The 20,490-nt window shown below is 46.7% G+C and overlaps 1 protein-coding gene and 2 non-coding genes across 20 annotated transcripts in view; all 3 read left to right on the forward strand.

The window, feature by feature from the left end:
- Pum1 (pumilio RNA binding family member 1) overlaps positions 1-16,232 on the forward strand; it is a 110,706-nt gene extending 94,474 nt beyond the window's left edge. For 12 of the 18 annotated variants that reach the window (XM_051171517.1, XM_051171524.1, XM_051171520.1 and 9 more), the window contains 6 exons: positions 758-892; positions 3,932-4,069; positions 6,183-6,308; positions 7,002-7,123; positions 8,941-9,133; positions 14,952-16,232. In XM_051171517.1, the coding sequence (XP_051027474.1) occupies positions 758-892; positions 3,932-4,069; positions 6,183-6,308; positions 7,002-7,123; positions 8,941-9,133; positions 14,952-15,083 (846 nt within the window). In that variant the 3' untranslated portion in view covers positions 15,084-16,232. The remainder of the gene's footprint in view (positions 1-757; positions 893-3,931; positions 4,070-6,182; positions 6,309-7,001; positions 7,124-8,940; positions 9,134-14,951) is intronic. The other 6 variants (XM_051171519.1, XM_051171525.1, XM_051171526.1 and 3 more) reach the window with 1 other exon arrangement.
- LOC127212079 (small nucleolar RNA SNORD103/SNORD85) lies at positions 1,428-1,508 on the forward strand. The gene has a single exon (XR_007833464.1). It is a non-coding gene; the product is annotated as a small nucleolar RNA SNORD103/SNORD85 (small nucleolar RNA).
- Positions 10,195-10,275, forward strand: LOC127212080 (small nucleolar RNA SNORD103/SNORD85). Its single transcript, XR_007833465.1, has one exon. It is a non-coding gene; the product is annotated as a small nucleolar RNA SNORD103/SNORD85 (small nucleolar RNA).
- Positions 16,233-20,490: the final 4,258 nt, after the last annotated feature.

Raw genomic sequence — 20,490 nt, forward strand, 5'->3', positions numbered from 1 at the left:
TCTGGACTGTCTCTTCACTGCCATCATGCCACTGATTTAAAGTGCTGCAGCACATGCATCTGAGTGTCAGAACAAATGTGACATTTAGCCCTGTGGTTTAGAGCAAGCCAAAGAGGCTCCCTGGGCCATGGGTGGAGCATGTGGGCTTGGACAGTCCCCTGATGATTCCTCAGATGAGCACAAAAAGCTGAGCATGGGAAATGACCCTCAGGAGAACTTTAACACTGTGTGATGTCACCTCTGGATTCCTTGGCTCCTTCTTTCAAAGGCTTCCTGTTAATATCAACAGTCCCTGAAAAACACTAATCCACACTTGGCAGAATCACCTGGGTGAAAAGGCCTGCCAGCCATAGACCTTGCACATGCACACTGGCTGTCTATGCAACAGAAGTTATCACCATCACTCCTAGGCTCGTTGAGCCTTGAAGACCCTCCCATTCTTGCTTCCAGCTTTGGAATAACAGGTGCTTGGCTCCCTCCATTTAGAAATGAATGTTAGTTCCTTAATCATTTAGGGCATTAAAATATTTTTTGCAAAGTGACCAAGGCATTGCTGAGCATTGAAGAAAGTTTCTCAGGTCAGAGGCCGAGAACTATTTGCTTGAGGGAAGAGTGGCTCTTTAAAAAATGTGGTTGATCCTAGGCTGTAGGATAGCAAGAGGAGGAAGATGGACACAACACAGGTTAAGGAAACGTCTGTTTTCTCTGGTCTTTCTCCTTTACTTAAGTAATGGTTTCTCTCACACGTTGTGTCTAGTTTGGCAGCCATGAACAGAAGCTGGCTTTGGCCGAGCGGATTCGAGGCCACGTCCTGTCATTGGCACTGCAGATGTATGGCTGCCGAGTTATCCAGAAAGCTTTGGAATTTATTCCCTCAGACCAGCAGGTAATTGTAAGTTTCCCTTTCACTTTTCTCTTGGTGTTTCTCTGTGGCATGTGCATTGAACTGTCAGTATGGAGTTCTTGGCTGGTATATGGTTGTGTTTGTTGTGGCTTTCCATCCTCAGAGCAAGCAGGAATTGTCCAGTTATTTTATAAGATTCTAATGGGTCAGATAAGTTTCCATCCTCATTTCTTTGACCAGAGTGTAGCCTGAGTAGCTGTAGTTTTACAGGGAGGCTGCTGGCCCACAGCGAGCTGGACAGGAACAGTGGAAAACAGTGTTGCCTGTCAGGGAGGCCTTCACGCCATCCATTGCAGAATCAAGTCTGGGGAGAGTTAGACAGGAGAAAGGCAACAGAGGCCGAACAGCTAGTTGCGGTGAGTCAGAGTTGATAGGGCAGTCACCCAAGTCACCCAAGAGGCCCACAGGTGGGGAAGGCACACCACAGCTGTTTGTGCCAGGTGATGCCAAGGCCTCTGGCTTGTGCCCCTCAGCCTTTGTGCTCTGAGCTCCCTCAGCCTTGTCGGTGGAGGGGTTGCTGTTGTCTGGCAGTGATGACCCACTTGCCCTCACTGAGGACCAAGTTCGATAATGAGAATCTGTTATGGACTCGTTCTGAGCCAGACAAGATCCCTCCAGCTCTGATCCAAAGCCATTCCACCAGCAGCCAGTGTGCAGATGGTGGCCATTGAAGGTTGGTGGAGCCCGGGGCACTTGAGGCTGGGTCTCATAGCTAGGCACTTGAAGATGCTGTGAAGGTGGGTGAGGTTAGAGACAGAGCTCTGGGCAGAACAAATAAGAAAGCACTATCTAGCTGAGCGGGGAGGTACAGAGTACAATTTCAGCACATTGAGAGGCAGATGCTGGAGGATCTGCCCCCAAGTTTGAAGTCAGCCATAAAAAGCTAGATAGCAAGACCCTGCCCCCACTCTCCAAAAAAAGACACTGTTTGAAATTAAAGGCCACCCGAGGCTAGTTTTTATTGTCATTGATCATTCGCTCAGGCATTATGAATTTTAATGACATCAGGGTTTTCATGGCTCAGTGAATCATATTTAATTCTGTTGCTTTTTCTTTTTCCCACATGGAAGCTTCTTTCTCTTCAATCATGATAGCCAACTGTTTTGACCTTTTATATATTTTTTTTCCTCTTCTTCCTTCCTCACTGGGAAGTTGTTTTGCCAGCTTTTCATGTTTTCATGTCTTTTCCAGGAGCTATTGCTCTCCTTGTGCTTTCCTGCCATTCTTCCTCTTCCCACTGCCATTTTTTTTTTGCGGCAGTACTAGGGATTGAAGCCATGGGCTTGAAGCCCTCCTGCCTGGGTTGGCCTCCTGAGCAGCTGCTGTCATGGGCTTGTGCCACCAAGCAGAGTTCTTACATTTGTCCTTTTTTCTGGTCCTGTTTTTTCTGTAATGCCTTGTGCTGTGGACCATATACTTTGTTCTAGAATCACATTATTTTAGCAGATGAGTTTTGTTTCTGTGAGTATGCGTCCCAGGACCAAAAAAAAAAGCTCTTATCTGGTGTTGAGTTAGTAAATACTCCTTTGGACTAAGCCGTTGGGATCATAAGCGTTTCTGTTAGGTGATATTTCAGTTGCTCTGCAGTCAGTTCTTTAGGGATCCACTCACTGTTAATGAGTGGCACCATGTCATAGTGTCTGTGGTATTCTAGCAGAAATACAGAGGAATGCAGATAGAATTAGAAGGGAAATTGGGGAGTACATGCCTGGCCAGCCAGGTTTGGCATTTCACTTTTTGGTGACCTGAGGCAGGAAGTATCAGGAAAAGGCTCCAGTCAAAATCTCAGTCCGTTCCAGTACACACCCAGACATATACTGCTCGTTATCTGTTTTCTTTTATTTACTGTTTGGATACCATAAATAAACTGGAAACAACATTCCTACAGACTTTGGTCAGTGCACCTTGGTTGAAAAATCGTAGACACCCAGCGTCAAAGTGTAACCACTCTGAACTTTGTAATTTGTTCTTCTTGTCCGTCCCTGTGTCCCTTGACTCTATCAAAGGGAAGGGCCCCCTGAGACATGATCTTGGCATGTCTAGGTTAACCTTGAACCTCTGGTGATCTCCAGCAGTCGTCTTTTGTCTTCCTAGGAGTGTACCATCACCACCACTGCCTGATTAGATTTAGTGTGTTGGTGTTTTGAATGGACCTTTACTCTGTATCCCAGGCAGGCCTGGAACTTGAGCATGTCCCCAGCTGGCTTTGAATTTGAGGCAGTCCTCCTGCCTCAGCCTCTCCAGTGCTGGAATTACATGGCCTAAGCACCAAGCTTGACTTTTCTATAGTTTCAAGTATGCAACTTCCCTTGTCAGTGTGTTTTTCTGTGTCTGGAAGGGCTGCAGGGAATTGTATAATTGACAGGTGTTTTCCCAGAATACAGGGGCTGCATTGTGGTGATGCCCCATTGCTTGGCTTTGAACCTTGGCAGTGTAAGTCTTATGAACTGTTCAATCCTGTGCACTTCATGGCCTTTTCTATTTGAAGATGACTATGGTAGATTTTTGTTGTTGTTGTTTATTTGTTTTTTGGGGCTTTTTGTTGTTTGTTTGATTTTGAGTCTTATGTAACCCAGGTCATCCTTGAACTAATTCTGTAGATAGATAGGACTGGCCCTGAACTCCTGATCCTCTTGCTTCCTCCTCAGTGCTTGGAGTACAGGGTGTACCACCAAACCCTGACATGTTTGTTTGTTTGTTTTAAATAGGTTTCAGTAGGTAGTTTAGGCTGGCCTAAAAGTTGCTATATAGAAATTCCAATTCTGCCCCAGCTCCTAAGACCTGGAGTTAGAGGTGTGTTCCACTACACTTGGCTGGTGCCGCTGTTTTTAGAGCTTCACCAAGTCTTTTCCAAGCTTGGCCTCTTTAGGTCCCACCTGCTTTCAACTCACTTGCTGTGTTGTTGCTTGCCTACAGTTGACTTTGATTGTCATGTGTACAGTGCTTGCTGCTTGGTAGGGAGTGGGGACTATCTGGATGTTGGCTGGCTGTGATTCTGGTGGTGCCTTCTTTCCTTGTCTCCAATAGAATGAGATGGTGCGGGAGCTAGATGGTCATGTCCTGAAGTGTGTCAAAGACCAGAATGGCAACCATGTGGTTCAGAAGTGCATTGAGTGTGTGCAGCCCCAGTCTTTGCAGTTCATCATCGATGCCTTCAAGGGGCAGGTAAGTGACTCAGGCTCATGCTGTCAGCATGCATTCACTCTTGCACCCAGAAGTCCAGTGCAGTGCCGTCAACTTGGCTGTGTAACAGGCCCCTTCCCTTTAGTTTCTGGGGGTCTGCCTTTGGCAAGGCGTATTTAATATTTGAAAGATTTTTTTTTTTTTCCCCTGTGGCTCCTACTCTCCTGATATCTTAAAGTTTTTTTTTGGTTTTGTTTTGTTTTTCTGCTTGTTTTGTTTTTTGAGACAGGGTTTCTCTGTGTAGCCTTGGCTGTCCTGGACTCACTTTGTAGACCAAGCTGGCCTGAAACTCACAGTGATCCGCCTGCCTCTGCCGGGATTAAAGGCGTGTGCCACCATGCCCGACTAAAGCTTTTTAATATAAAAATTAAGATGTAATCTTGCAGATCATGATTGGATGTATCTTTAATAGCCAAGTGTCCTTGCTTATGGCTTACAGAGGTGTGTATAGTGAGCATGGTTGTGTGAACTGTAGAGTAGCCACATAACAGCCAGTTCACCCGTACCTTGTATCCAAGGTGTGTTCTTAAGCTTACCTCAAGCTCCCGTGTGTACAGTACTCCAGTCTTCCAAGTGGGTGTGGCCATGACTAGGCTAAGGCTGTCATCACTTTTGTGAGTAACTCTAAATTGGCTATAATTGCTAGTTTCTTATACCTTCCCCCTTGTTGACGTTAGTGGGATAGGACACTGACACTAACACAAAACTTTTTGGGGGGGCAAGTGAATTTATCTGGACTCTTTTTTTTTTTTTTTCCCCCTCTTTCTTTTTTAAAGGGAGGAAATATTTCTCAAAGAAGTGTTTAAACAGAAGCATGGTTTAAAGTTCTTTCAGGAGAATAAACTCTGGAGACTGCCCTATTCTTACTTGTGGCTTTGGGAAATATGGTACTGGGCTAAATAAGCTGTTACAGACCCTGAGCAGGCAGCATCTTTGCAAACCTGACTGTGCATAGCAGGTGCAATGGTAGGGCTATGCAGCAAGTGAAATGGAAGCACTTGACCCACTGACACAGGACGTAGGCAAGCACCCCTCAGGTGTGTGCTGCTGCCACTGCTCTTAGGAGTCTTCCTCTCCCTTGTCCCTTCCCCTTGTCCCTCCACCCCCACCCCTACCCCCCCCCCCCCTGGTGTTCTGAGGCAAGCTCTCACTGCATAGGCCTGGCTCTTCTTCAACCTCATGATCTTGGTTTTCTGAGTGCTACAATTTTGACAGCATTCACCACTCTGCTCACGTTAGTATTTTAATTAGAAGGCTGGGGTATAGCTAGGAATCAAGATTGGGCATGTGGGCTGGAGATGTAGCTCAGTGGTGGGGTACTTGCCTAGCAAGGAACCCCTGGTTTAATCTCCAGTACCACAAAAGTCAAATCAAAAGAGGACAATTAAAAGCTCATGCATTTTTTTCTTAATTGCTTTAAACCTAAAAGCACCCCAGCCAGCCTCATGTGCAGCTGTGTGTTTGTGGACATGTTTAGATTTGATAGCCACCTTTTGTATATGAGTTTCCTTGTGGGGTGCCTCCCTGTGCTGGAGGAGCACTCCACTGATGAGCTCCAGCTGTAGCCTTCATTTTGTTTTGCTGTTTATTTTTAAGGCAGGGTCTTAAACTGCGTAGCCCTGGCTGCCCTGAAGCAGATCCCTGCCTCTGCCTCTATAGAATGCCGAGATTAAAGGTACTGGCTACCATGCCCAATTTCTCCTCTTCCTGTTTTTCAGCCCATCTTCTGGAAAGGCAGTTGGTTGATATTTTTTATTCCTTTTTGTTGTTTTTGTTTGAGACACTGTTTCTCTGTGTATTACCTTGATATCCTGGAACTCACAGAGAACCACCTGCCTCTGCCTCCCAAGTGCTGATTAAAGGTGTGTGCCACCACTGCCTGGTGACATTCTTGATTATTGACTAAGTGGATTTTTCACGACCTTGGCTCATTTCCATTCCATTTTAGGCTTCTTGGAAAAAAGTTCAAATTTAAACACTTATTTGAATTCCTAAAGCAACCCAACACACAATTGGTTAAATGTGTCTGTGAAGCCAGAGGGTCGGGTACTTATGTAGCAGCACTGAATGACTGCCTTGTATTTGTCTGCTCCAGGTATTTGCTCTGTCCACACACCCTTATGGCTGCAGGGTGATCCAGAGGATTCTCGAGCACTGTCTTCCTGACCAGACCCTGCCTATCCTGGAGGAGCTTCACCAGCACACGGAGCAGCTTGTGCAGGTACTGCTGTTGCCAGAGGAGAAGCTCTGTGTCTTATTAGTAGAAAGTATTAACGTGTCATCCTTCACATCTTTGAAGGATGTGTATTCCATTAATATATAGACAATGATTTGAAGCCCTGGCTTGTGAAGTTGGAGCGGGGCTGCATTTACTGTCGCTCTTGTTCTCCACCACTCCAGGGCACACAAACCAAGTGTATTGGTTGACTCTTCTTTTGGTATTTGCTTCTGCTACTGATAAAATAATGAACTCAACTGTTTTTGTTAGATGCAAATCTATAGAAAGATGTAACCAAATTTTTTGCAGCTTCTATTAGAGGAAAACATTTCTTTATTCCTCAAACACTGCGTCCCCAATTCTAAAATAATTACAGGCCTACTCTTTTGTGGTTAGTAATTTGTAAAGAGCCCAGCTAGAAATAAGTGCATAAATGTATAAAGAAAAATAGTCTCTTGTCTAGTAACACTATGTTCTTGTTTTGTAATGAGAAAGAAAAATTGTTATTACCTGTCTGTTTAAAAAATCATTTCAGATTTCTTCACATTCAGATACACTTGAGTGCTGTTAAGTCGTTACCACACCCCTCTGTTTCACAGGAGTGATAGACACTAATTAGATGGGGCACTAGCAATCCACCAAATCGAAGAGCTGTTTCTTACGTATATTTTCTTTGTTTTGTTGCTTCTCAAATAGGATCAGTATGGAAATTACGTAATCCAGCATGTGCTGGAGCATGGCCGTCCTGAGGACAAAAGCAAAATTGTAGCAGAGATTCGAGGCAATGTGCTTGTACTGAGTCAGCACAAGTTTGCAAGGTGTGTACTCCGGGGAGCCAGGGTTGGGCCACACCTGAGCTGTAGAATTTTATCCCTAAGTTCTTACATTTAATTATTTGTTTCTTTGTGTGCGTGTGTCTGTGTGCCCACACCTACTGCGCCACAGTGCACCTGCAGAAGTTAGGGGGCAACTTGGGGGGAATTTTTCTCTTTTTCCATCTTACATTTCTGGGTATCAAACTCTCTGTAATGTTTCCCTTTTTTGTTTTGGTTTTTTGTTTGTTTGTGTTTTATGTATTGCCTACTTTAAAAGTCAAGCATGGCTGCAAAGGTACTCCTTAAATGGTCTTTCTACTCCTTTGGAGTTGCCAGTGAAGTCTGGGGGCTTTTTTAACGATTATACTTTGGTCACCTGTATATCTCCTACATTGGGTGGGCATTCTGAGATGCCATCCACTCATCTTCCTCTTTGGCCTGACGGACGGGGGGATGTTTGTCAGCTCTGTCCAGGCCTCAGCTTCAGAGTATCAGGCTTGGGAAATAATGGCCTCTGGTGCCTTAGCCTGGTGGTCTTCTGAACACCTCCTCACTGCTCATAGAAAACGGCACTGCTTAATTTTCCAGTATTTTCTTCCCTGGGCTTGCTAAACAGAGAGCATGACTCATGTTTGTCAGCGTTTACATTGATGTTCATTAACGTTCACTTTTATTAATTAGTAACATCTTTAATATTTTAGAATTTGTGTGAGTGCGAATGCACCTTCCATGTGGAGCTTAGCGGACAAGTTGCTAGAGTAGATTAGATTCCTTTTATATCTTGTGGGTTCCAGAGAATGGACCCTGGCCATCAGGCTTGGTGTCAAAGCTCTTTATCCGTCATGCCATTTAGCTGCTCCATTAATTCATGAGCTCTGCAAATACTACAGCCTGAAATCAAAGCACTTGTATGTGACTTAGTCCAGAGAGGCAGGTAGGCCACACACCCACACACCTGCACGGGTTCACCCTGGAGTTGTGCTTGTTGCGTATGGTCTGCTTAGGTAGGCGGGGCCTCCTTTAAGCCTTTTTTCCTTGAGGAGTTGGGATCCAGAGCTTGTTCTTTCTTTCTTTCTTTTCTTTCTTTCTTTCTTTCTTTCTTTCTTTCTTTCTTTCTTTCTTTCTTTCTTTCTTTCTTTCTACCCTTTGCAAAGCTTCAGTTCCCACCAACTCCATTTACTGACTGCTGGGTCTTCTGCTCAGTGACAACAGTCCATATAGCACACTGTTGCTGACCTGCACAGCGGTGTCCGTGGAACCGAGACGAGGGTACATGGCATCTAATAGAGCCAGGCAGTCAGTGTGAGGAGTCTCTCACACTGTGGTGTGAGTGGTCTGGCAGCAAGGCATTTAATATTAGAAAACTATGCCTTAGTAGAACCATTCCTTTACTACTTTCCAAGTTGACTTGAAGCTCCTTCACCGAGCCCGGAACTGCTGCCACGTCCCAGTGTCTGTGTCATGGAAGGTGTGACAAAAAGAGTCTTATTGCTGAGCCTGAGTTTACAGGTGCAAGGACAGCATCACAAGTCTTGATAAATGTTGCAGTAGGGATTGTCAGCTAGCTAAGCTGTTAGAAAACACTGCGGTGTGGCTGTTTCCTCTTGTGGTCATTACTGTCCCCTGTCCGCAGGTCAGGACTCCTCTCTTGGATACTGCTGGACCTCCCAGTGGGTCAGATCAAAACGGGAATGTTACAGAGGCAGACCCTGGGGAAACGAGCTCCCCATCTGCACCATCTCCCCTCAATGTCCATCCTGACTAAGGTAGCCTCAGAGAGGACCTTTTCTGATTGCTCTTCCTCATTTGTCTCACGGCAGCAATGTTGTGGAGAAGTGTGTCACTCATGCCTCACGTACAGAGCGTGCTGTGCTCATCGATGAGGTATGCACCATGAACGACGGCCCCCACAGTGCCTTATACACCATGATGAAGGATCAGTATGCCAACTATGTGGTCCAGAAGATGATTGATGTGGCTGAGCCAGGTCAGCGGAAGATTGTCATGCACAAGGTAAGCAGATTGAGTACCAGCCCAGAGTGGGCAAAGGACCAGATGGAATGTGTTCAGGTACAGAAGACAGCAGACAGTGGCTTCCTTGTGTTTGCACCAGGCTTGTCTGTGCTCCCTCCTTACTGTGTGGAATCACTATGGTCTTTCTATGTTTTTCACTCCTCAACTCAGTGTAGGCTCCTGTTTCTGGGATTAACACCTTCCCACACACGCCTTCATCTTTTTCATTTTTCTTTTTTATGAGGATGTGTGTTTTGTGTGCATATAGTGTTTTTACCATTTTGAGCGTGTGAGTGCTATGATATGTGTCTAGATCACAGTGAAGTGGTTGGCTAGGTTTGATGACAGGTGCCCTTTACCTACTGAGCCCTGATGTTGGTCCTTAAGAAGCTTCTTTCCTGTTTTGCATGGTGTTCTGGGGGTCAATCCCAGGCCGGGTACATGCTAGGCTAGCATTTTGCCACTAAAGCCACATCCCCAGCCTTTGTTTTGGGTGTTGGTTTATTGACAGAGTTTCACTGTGTGGTCCCAGCTGGCCTTAAAATCAGCATCCTCCTGCCTTAGCCTCCTAAGTGCTGGGATTGCAGGCATATGCTACACATTTTGTAAGGTTTCTGAGATCTGCCTATCAATCCAATAGGTAGCCTGCTTCCTGTTTCTCCTTTTCTCTCTTCCTCCTTTTCACTTACGCATCACACTTGTCCTGCTGTGTGTCAAAGCTGGGAAGCATGAGATGACAAGACCTAGTCTCTACTGCTGGCCCACAGCGAGCTGGACAGGAACAGTGGAAAACAGTGTTGCCTGTCAGGGAGGCCTTCACGCCATCCATTGCAGAATCAAGTCTGGGGAGAGTTAGACAGGAGAAAGGCAACAGAGGCCGAACAGCTAGCTGCGGTGAGTCAGAGTTGATAGGGCAGTCACCCAAGTCACCCAAGAGGCCCACAGGTGGGGAAGGCACACCACAGCTGTTTGTGCCAGGTGATGCCAAGGCCTCTGGCTTGTGCCCCTCAGCCTTTGTGCTCTGAGCTCCCTCAGCCTTGTCGGTGGAGGGGTTGCTGTTGTCTGGCAGTGATGACCCACTTGCCCTCACTGAGGACCAAGTTCGATAATGAGAATCTGTTATGGACTCGTTCTGAGCCAGACAAGATCCCTCCAGCTCTGATCCAAAGCCATTCCACCAGCAGCCAGTGTGCAGATGGTGGCCATTGAAGGTTGGTGGAGCCCGGGGCACTTGAGGCTGAGTCTCACACCATGTTGGTGTGCACATAGGAGCTGGATGCACAGTACTAAACCTGTGACTGTAGCCAGCTCCCCTGATAGGAGTTTGTCTTGGTGCTCACTGAGGCAGTGTACACATAGGCACAGGAAAGCTAGGAAGAGCCTGTATAGAGGGGCCGAGAATAGTGTGTGGAGTGCTGCTTGCAATGTGTTGGTAGAAAGAAAGCCCCTGAAAGGAAGGACATTTGAATACAGCTTTCCAGTGATGAAGGCTTGGGTACCAGAGAGGAGACTCTTATTTTTACTTTTATGTGTGTGCTTTAGCATGCATATGAAGGTCAAAAGACAGCTTACTTGCTTTCTTTCCTTGTACCATGTGGACTGTGAGGATGGAACTCAGGTTGTCAGGCTTGGTGCCTTTACCCATGGAGTAATCATTCAGGCCCTGGACTGTGGTTTAAACAGTTGTCCTGCTGATGTGCCACCACTGTGACCTGGAGCAGGGGAAGCCATGAAAACAGCTGAGCTAATAGCTGGCAGCATTTTTCAGACTGAAAAGAAGTAGTGAAGAGGCTAGGGACTGCCTGCGCACAGCGCGGGCTGTGGGAAATCATGGAGTGCAGGAGGGCCGCGGAGAGAGGTAAGGAGAGTGTGAAGATTAGGAACTATAAAAGCCAAAGTGTGTGTGTGTGTGTGTGTGTGTGTGTGTGTGTGTGTGTGTGTGTGTGTGTGTGTGTGTCTTGGGGGTATCTAAAGCAAGGGTGCTTGAGGCTGGGGGCTTAGTAAGAGAAGCTCTTGTTGAGGATTGGGTCCTTACCACTCCTGGGGGCACAGGACCTCTGGGTCCTTTGGACAGGCACGCTTGGGAAGGTGTATACAGTGTTATCTAGAAGCCAGGACAGTTGGTTACCAACCGTGGTCTCTGGAGCTGCCAGGATGGAGGTGTGCTTTTTTTTTGTGGCCTGTGTTCTATGTGGGTTTGTAGCAGTTTCTAGAGCTCACTGGCCCCCTTCCTTGTTTTGAGCTTGCAGTTGAGCAGATTACCAGCTGACCCTGTAGGCTTCAGTGTGGGCTACCACCTGTCCTCTATCTGGTATGGTGCTCCTGAGGCTGTGTGTGCAGTGTGAGTTCGGGTGGGACATGGTTAAAGCATCCCTCCCCCATCTTCTGCTTCCTGTGTGGAAAGATTACTATCTGAAAGGAAGGGAGTCAGTACTGAAGCTGAGCTCCAAGGGAGGTCTCCTGTCACATGGGGCCCAGGGCAGGGGCACGAGAGAGTGCTCACAGGGGTGACCAGGGCTCAGGTTGGAGGAGTACTAAGGGTGCCAGGTGGGGGGATGGGGTGACTGTGCCAGAGCTGTATCATGAGTGTTGGAAGAGTGAATCTCTGGGTTAAGATTCTGTGCTATTACTTGGCTCTAGTTTGTCTTTGGCGAAAGATAGAGACGCTCTATCTTTGATTTTCCTCGCCTGCACTGGCACACTGTCCATCTGGAAAAAAAGGAATTTTTATTTGCCTGTTTCAACTGTTCTCGGGGCTTAACCTAGGCCCAGCCCGGAACGCTTCTAGCCTCGGTGCAGTCTAATCGAGGCCTAGAATGTTTTCAGCCTCTGAGACTTACTGCTGAGTAAGCTCACCCTTACTTGTTCTTTCTGAGCTCTAGGCTGGCTGGTTCAGCTCAGCTGTTTTGCCTCAAACTCCTCTCCAAGCTAAACATACTCAATCTGGCTTTTTTCTTGGCCCCAAAATTGCTCTGCTTGGCCTCAAACTAACTCCAGCAGTCTGCTCTGCTCTAATCTTCTGGCTCCTTATTCTCTGCCTCCTTCAGCCTTCACCTGTCTCTAGCTTGCTCTCTCTCTCTCTCTCTGCAACCTCTCTATTACTGTTCAGGTAAAAACTGCCTCCTCCTCCCCGCATTGTCCCTTAAGTAGTTTCCCTTTCCTCTCTCCTGAGAATTGGGAGTATCCTACTCTGTCAAATCTCCAAATTGTCACTTTTTTTTTTTCCCCTGCCACTTAATTAGACATCACTTTCAAACATGGGTGCTTCCTTTCAGGGACTGGGTGATTTGAGACAGGGCTTCTCTGTGTAGCCTTGGCTGTCCTGGACTCCCTTTGTAGACCAGGCTGGCCTCGAACTCATAGAGATCCGCCTGCCTCTGCCTCCCCAGTGCTGGGATTAAAGGTATGCACTGCCACACCTGGCTGGGTGCTTCCTTCTACAAGCTAACTTTACCATCATTTGGGTTTAAAGGCATGTACCGCCACGCCTGGACCTAAGCTTTTCTTGACCTGAAACTTGTGCTGTACAGGGTGGCCTTGAGCTCAGATCTGCTTGCCTCTCTCTCCTGGACTAAAGATGTGTTTGTATTCTTTTAGCTGGATCGCACACACCTAGGTCTTTGGATGTGGTCTCTTGTCAGAGCAAGCAATTCCTCTACATCCACTCTTTCCTTTGTTTCTTTTTCTATTTATTTATTGGTATCTTAGTTAGGGTTCTATTGCTGTGATAAAGCACAGTGACTACAAGCAATTTGGGAGGGAAAGGGGTTATTTCATCTTCACTTTACTCAACCAGGGCAGGACTCAAGCGGGAACCTGGAGGCAGGAATGGGTATAGAGGCAATGGAGGAATGCTGCCTGCTGGCTTGGCAGGGGTGGTACCCCCCGCAGGGGGCTGGCCCTCCCTCCTCATTCATCCATGCACAAAAATGCACTACAGTCTTGCCCACAGGCCAATCTGGTGGGGGCATTTTCTCAATCAAGGTTCCCTCTTCTAAAATAAGACTAGTCGTGTCAAGTTGATACTAAAAACTAGCCAGTGTAGTCAGCTGGACACATACTTACTTTTAAAGCATAATCTTTCCTTTCTTACTCATTCTCCAAGATCTTGTATTAATATTAACCTCACAATATAAAATATTTTAACCTTTAAGAACCCTGCAGTCTTTACAAATGCTGTAAATACCCAAAGTCTCTTTCAAAGTTTAAACCTCTAAAATATCTATAGCCCTCAAAACTACAAAGACTCTCAGCTGTGGGCTCCTGTAAAATCAAAATAAGTTAAATGCTTTCTTATTTCAATGAGGAAGAAGGAGGGCACAGTTACACAAAGCAAAATGAAAGTCCAGCCATGTGAAGCTTAGGGGCAGACTTGTGGGACTCGCCCAGGATCTTTTTGGGTCCTCCTGGAGGGCTTGGACAGCCACCTAGCTTGTCTTGTAGGTTTAGGCTGGCTGCACTCCATAGCTGCTGCTGTCCTGGGCACTCATCCTATTGCATGGCCTCGCCAAAATGCTGGGGTCTCTGTATCGGGCTCCACCTTCACCAATCACCTCTCCTGGGTACTCTGCAGGGATTCTGACCCTGCCATATTGGTACCGAGCCTCAACTACCTTCGTGACTCTTTCAGTCTTGGGCCTTCTACTGCCATGGAGGTTGCACCTTCATCAGTGGCCCCTCCTATTCTCTCATGGTGCCAAGCTTCAGTTTTTCTCCATGACCCTTTCAAAACCAGATCCACCTAGAAGAGACTCTTACGCATTACCAAGGCTGGCTGCAGCACGGGGTGTACCCCTTGGCCCTTTCTAGACTACAGCTTCTATGTGCTGACCCTGAGGAAGTAACTCTGGGAAGATTTTGCTCCACTGACACTGCTCTCTTCTCAACCACAACCCGAGCTACTCAGTGTCAATTGGACCAGCAAAGCAAAGGTTTCACTGGGGTGGTTAATAGAAATTATCACTCAGACGGCCCTGATAGTCTTTGCTTCCCTCTGAAGTGTCACAAGCCCAGCCTTTCTTGTCTGCCCTGCTTGCAACATTGTCTTCAGGCTCCCACAGAAGCCCACTGAATTGAGCACACAATGGCTTTTCCAGCCCAAACTTGAGGTGCTACCACAGTCCTCTCTAAAGCACAGTGTCTGTTGCAGCCACACCCCTGAGCTGGTACCAGACTCTTAGTTAGGGTTTCTGTTGCTGTGGTAAACATTGTGACCCAAAGCAGCTTGTGGAGGAGAGGATTTACCTCATCTTATAAATTTTCTATCATCCAGGGAGGTCAGGGCAGGAACCTGTTAGCAAGAGCCGATTCAGAAGTCATGGAAGAGTGCTGCTTGTTGTCTTGCTCCCAGTGATTTGCTCAGCCTGCTTTTTTATAGCACACAGGTGGTCCCACTCACAGTGGATTGAGCCCTCTACGTTAGTCATCAAACAGGAAAATGCCTTCAGGCCAGCCAGGTGGGGACATTTCCCCAATTGAGGTTCCTTCTTCCAAAATGACTCTAACTTGTGTGAAGTTGGTGGAAACTGTCGTGTGCCCTGGAGAGGTAGAGGTCAGGTGGTGAATGGTTTCCCCAGAGGAAACCCCAATTGCCAGGGCAGCCTGGCTGTGTCTGTGTGCCTGTGGGCAGGTGCTAGGCAGCTGGCTGGCGTGTGCTGATGTATCCTGGCCAGGTTCCCTGTCCTGTGTCAGTGCTTAGGGCAAGTGCTCCTGTCTTTACCTCATGGCTTGCTAGCAGTGATAGTCTGTATCTGGGAAGATACTGGAGACTCCTCAGCCCTCTCCAGCCAGTCTAACTAACACACACTGTCCTCTCCAGATCCGGCCACACATCGCGACTCTTCGAAAGTACACCTATGGCAAGCACATCCTGGCCAAGCTGGAGAAGTACTACATGAAGAATGGTGTGGACTTGGGGCCCATCTGTGGCCCCCCTAATGGTATCATCTGAGCATTGCACCCATCCTGGTCCCGCTGACCTCACTGACCCTGGCAGATCAACCAGCAACCAGAAATGCCCAGCGTAGAGTCGGAAGTGGGTGATGGTTGCTCCGGGATTACTCCCTCCTCCAAAAAGGAAGCAGATCCACTTGTGGAAAGGCCTTTGTAAATTTCATTTTATTACACATAACATGTACTAATTATTTTTTTTAATTGACTAATTGCCCTGCTGTTTACTGGTGTATAGGAACTTGTACATAGGTAATCAGTGTACATGGGAGACCACATGCTTTGTTCAATGTTGTATCTATATTCCACATGTGGACACTTTCAGGGTGGTTGGTTTAACAAAAAAAAAAAAGTTAAAAAAAAAAAAGACAAAAAAAGGTTTTTAACTCATTTGCCTTGTGGCAAGTTTTGCAAATAGCTCTTCCCCACCTCATTTTATTAAAAAACAAAAAATCTGAGAAATTGAATTTTAGTTAAATGACCCCAAACTGGCATTTAACACTGTTTATAAAATATAAATATATATACATATATACATATATGAAATGGGAACGTTTCAGAGTTGCTAAAGCATCAGCCTGTGACACAGAGTTTATGACGCTCTTTTTGGAGATGACCTCATGCTGAGGAAGGTGGTGGCTGCAGATTCAGGAGGAGCCAGAGCTCAGAGGCCTGAGGCCAGCGGGCAGGGCCGTGTGCTGCCTGTGAGCTTCCTGTGAGCCGTGGAAGCAGATTCTGAGTATCTAGCATGAAAGGAACCCCAGCTCTGCTCCTGGGCTCGCTTCTATAGATACATAGTGTATACTTGTATAGACTTTGCATATATGCGGATTTGTAGTATTTTCCTGTTTTGATGTCTAATCTGTATCTATAATGTACCCTAGTAGTCGGACATACTTTTGATTGTACAATTGTACATTTGTATACCTGTAATGTAAATGTGGAGACGTTTGAATCAACATGAACACGTTTTTTGGTAAGAAAAGAAAAGAAAATCAGCCAGCCCCGTGCACTTGGTGTATATCCACCTTTTATGGTCGTAGCAGATAGTGTTGTATATTGTAAATTGTAATTTCAACCAGAAGTAATTTTTTTCTTTTGAAGGAATAAATGTTCTTTATACAGCCTAGTTAATGTTTAAAAAAAAAAAAAAAAAAAAGCTTGGTTTATTTGTCAGCTAGTCAAGACGGTAGTGAGAGCCTTTCTAAATGTTACTTCAGACGATTCAGTTCACACTAGTGTTCTTTTTTTTTTTTTTTTTTTTTTTTTAAATTCTAAAAAAAGTAATGTTTCGCTTATTTTGTGACAGTCAAAAAAGGATGTGAGAAGTTTGGCCCACCCCTCCCCTGCTCAGCGCCTCCCCCTGTAAAGTGACTCACCCTCCGTTTTGTACAGATGAGCTGTATTTTGCATTTTGTCTACTTGTAAGTGAATGTAACATACTGTCAATCCTCGTTTGAATATAGACTGTAACACTACACGGTGTACATTTCCAGAGCCTTGTGTATATTTCCAATGAACTTTTTGCAAGCACACTTGTAACCATATGTGTATAATTAACAAACCTGTGTATGCTTATGCCTGGGCAACTATTTTTTGTAACTCTTGTGTAGATTGTCTCTAAACAATGTGTGATCTTTATTTTGAAAAAAATACAGAACTTTGGAATCTGAATTTGCTGTTTGTGTTGCTCTCCCTCCCCACGCCTCCCACATGAGCCTTGCTCCAGCCCGGCCTGTCCTCTGGGAGAGGAGGCCCGAGAGAGTGGAGCGGGGTTGGAGTATCAAGCTGATGGCTTCTGAGCCTGGTTTTACCTGAGGTTGAGTTCAGTTTGCCTTGTGCAAAAACCTGGTTTTCCAGTGTTATGTGCAGGCTTTTCCTGGGGAGACACTCCCCCCACCACTTGCTCACCCCCCAAAAGGAACCCGTGGCAACCCAAAGTAACAATTGTTCCAGACCCCAACTTGATCAATCAGTGAACTTTGTATTGGGTCACTAACAAGAGTGTGGGGGAAGCAGCATCACAAAGCCATCGCCCATCCCAGTGTGCCCCATGCTGCAGCCCTGGAACTCTGCAGAGCGCAGAAACAGCTCCACAGTCAGAGCCTTTTACGAAAGCTGGGGAGATACCTTGAAAATCTTGGGTTTCTGCACTCCTGGATGTGAGCTTTTGTTCTCCTCCTGAGTGTACAGAGGGTGATCCCTCCCCGCCCCCTTACTGGAGAGACAGAGACCCGGTCTGGAAAACCAAAAAAGAGAAGGAAAGAAAGGGGGCACTGCCATCAGTACCCAGCTTGCTTGGGAATCCGCATTGTGGGTCTCCTAGGCACCTTCCTGCAAGCCTGTGTCCTTGGCCGACTGGCTTGTCCTGCTCACCATCCTGCAGGGTCTTCTTTTTGGCCTTGAAAAGTTATCTTTCCTGATCCTGGATTGTGGCCAGTGTCCTGACAACCCCCATACCCATAATGCCCACCCAGGCTGTCCAGTGCCTTAGCTTGTTCTGATTACCCTCTGATTGAGAACCTCTTTGGGCTCACAGAACTAATTCCTGTCCTCAAGGTGTCCTTCCTCCATCCAGCTGTTTGTTAGGAGTCACCTTTGGCAAAAGTTGAAAAAGCTTGTTTCAGCCAAGAAGGCCAGATGGGAGGCTACACCACCTGACATTTCACCTGGCCCCCTCTCTCATGCAGGGCCCTCTGTAAGTCATTCATGTATGCCAGTTAGCCCTCAGGGCTGGGAATTGAGACCAGAAAAGGGGAATGTAGGTTTCCAGCTGAAGGAAGGCGCGATTCTGCTTGACCCTGGGGAGTTAGTTGGCCACGCCTGGCCTTACTGGTCTCTACTTTGACTTCCCAGGGCAGGTATGTCTTTTTTCTGGGAGAGGTGGGCAGTGCCTGGGGCCTGTGTTGCAGGACAGCTCAGGGCTCTCACGGCCTTCCTGGCCTCTTGTATTGCACTTCCTTGTACTTTGCTTGGTTTGGGTTCTTTTAGCATCTTAGTGGATGGTCCCTCATTTCAAACCTTGCATGTGTAAGGAGTCTTCAGAATCAGCATTAAATGGAGCATTTAATCCTTGCCTGCCCCTGAGACCCAATTCTCTGTAAGAGAGGAAGCGACCTGAATACTAATAAACATGGTCCAGAAGGAGTTGTGTAGATTGAGATTGTGTAGGGCCCAGCCCGTTATGTAACAAGCAGCATTTGCGTTATTTCCCCAGTTTACTGTAGGAGACGTCACCTTAGGAGCCTGTGGGTAGATGATGCAGAGTGAACTAGCTCAGGGGCTCCAAAGCTTGTCAACTCAACCCCAAGAGGCCGGGGCAGGAGGAGGGAGAGTTTGAGCTTGAGCTACAAGAACAAGATGGTCTCAGAAGTAGCAAGACAAAACCAACTAAACCAGTGCACATCTGTAATCCCAGCACTTGGTGGGTGAAGGCAAGCGGCCCAGGAGTTCAACACCATCCTGGCTATATATGAAATCAAACAAAAGGCTTAGGAGACCCTGATTTTTGGTGTGGGAGGTGGAGAGATCCATGTTCCACAAGCACAGGCTATGGACAGAGGACAACCTTGGCTTGCTCACCCTTACCTTACAGCCTTTATTTTGTTCGTCTTTGCTATACACACTATCTGGCCCACGAGCTTTTGGGCCATCTGGCTTTCCATAGGCTTCAGGGAATTGAAGTCATAGTCTCACAGTTAGCTGTCAAGTTCTTTATCCACTGAGCCATCTCCTAGCCTGAGATCTGTCTTAAAGAAACAAAAACATGCCGGGCAGTGGTGGTGCACGCCTTTTAATCCCAGGCAGAGACAGGTGGATTGCTGTTAGTTCAAGGCCAGCCTGGTCTACAAAGCAATTCCAGATCAGCCAAGGCTACACAGAGAAACCCTGTCTTGAAAAACAACAACAACAAAAACATAAACAATACAAAACCCAGGAGAAGAAAACCTGTGAAGAAGAAGAAGAAGAAGAGAGAAGAGAAGAAAAAGACAAGAAGAGAAGAAGAAGAGAAAGAGAAAGAGAGAAGAAGGAAGAAAGAAAAGAAGAAGAAGAAGAAGAAGAAGAAGAAGAAGAAGAAGAAGAAGAAGAAGAAGAAGAAGAAGAAGAAGAAGAAGAAAAGCCTGTGGCCACCAGAAAGTAATTTGGGCATGCCAGGTTCTGAAGGCTGAGGCTCCACATTCTGATGTGAGATCCTCCTTCTGCAGGACTCTTTGATGGAACAAGCTGGACTCCAGGCTGCCCGCTCCTCACCCTTGTGACAACCAAGAGCAAGGGAGCACAGCCCACGGTGCAGAAGAGACGAAAGTCAGGCTTGGTGTGCACTGACTCCCGACTCCAGTGTGACATCTTGCTTCCGCCATTGTCTATGTGGCTTAGCAATTAATTGCTACCTTTCAGAGTTGCAGAAGGGCCAGTGAGGGTAAAAAGGTGCTTGCCACCCACCCTGATGATTGAGCTGGATCCCCAGAACCCAAATGATGGAAAGAGAACTGACATGTATTTGTATACTGTGGAACAAGCACCCACACACACACATATGCACATGAACACACAGAGAAATAAATAAACTGTAAAAAAGAATTCCTGAGGCTGGAGAGATGGCTCAGCAGTTACCAGCACCTATTGCTTTTTCAGAGGACCTGAGTTCAGTTTGAACACCCAAGTAAGGAGACTCATAATTGCCTGTAATTCTAGTTCTGTGGGATCTGAAGCCTTGTGGACCCCCATGGACACTCACAGAGGGGGAGGGAGAGGAGGAGGGAGAGGGGGAGGGAGAGGGAAGAACCACCCCAAATACCAGGCAATGTGATGCTCTCTTCTGGCTTCTTCAGGTACCGTATACACATATATAGTGGATGGATAGAAATGCAAACAAAAGACCCACACATAAAATGAAAGCATTAAATTACAAATAACAAAACAGGTCAGGCGGTGGTGACACACACCTTTAAGCCCAGCACTTGGGAGACAGAGGCAAGCGAATCCCTGTGAGTTTGAGGCCAGCCTGGTCTACAAAGGAAGTCCAAGACAGCCAAGGCCACACAGAGAAACCATGTCTCGAAAAACCTACCAGCCAAACCAAACCAAACCAAACCAAACAAGAACAACAACATCAAAAATCAAACTCCAACCCCCCAAAACCAAAACAGAAGCAGAAATCGGAAGAACTATGGCTTCTGGTAGTTACCATCTTTGGCCACATGAGGGTGCTACTGCACTGTCAAGTAGTGTACAGGCACTGTAGCGTCCCCAGGGTGCCAGGATTCAAGGTCTGGCTTTTCAGGACCTGGAAGCAGCCCGAGGTTTGTTTCTTCTTCACTCCTCTCCAGGAGTCCCCGGTGTGCATGGTCTTCACTATCTGGGGATGGGAACCTAAGTTCACACATCTGGCTCAGACCCAGCTGTTT

Source organism: Acomys russatus, chromosome 29 (genome assembly GCF_903995435.1).
Source record: "Acomys russatus chromosome 29, mAcoRus1.1, whole genome shotgun sequence".
Lineage (NCBI taxonomy): Eukaryota > Metazoa > Chordata > Mammalia > Rodentia > Muridae > Acomys > Acomys russatus.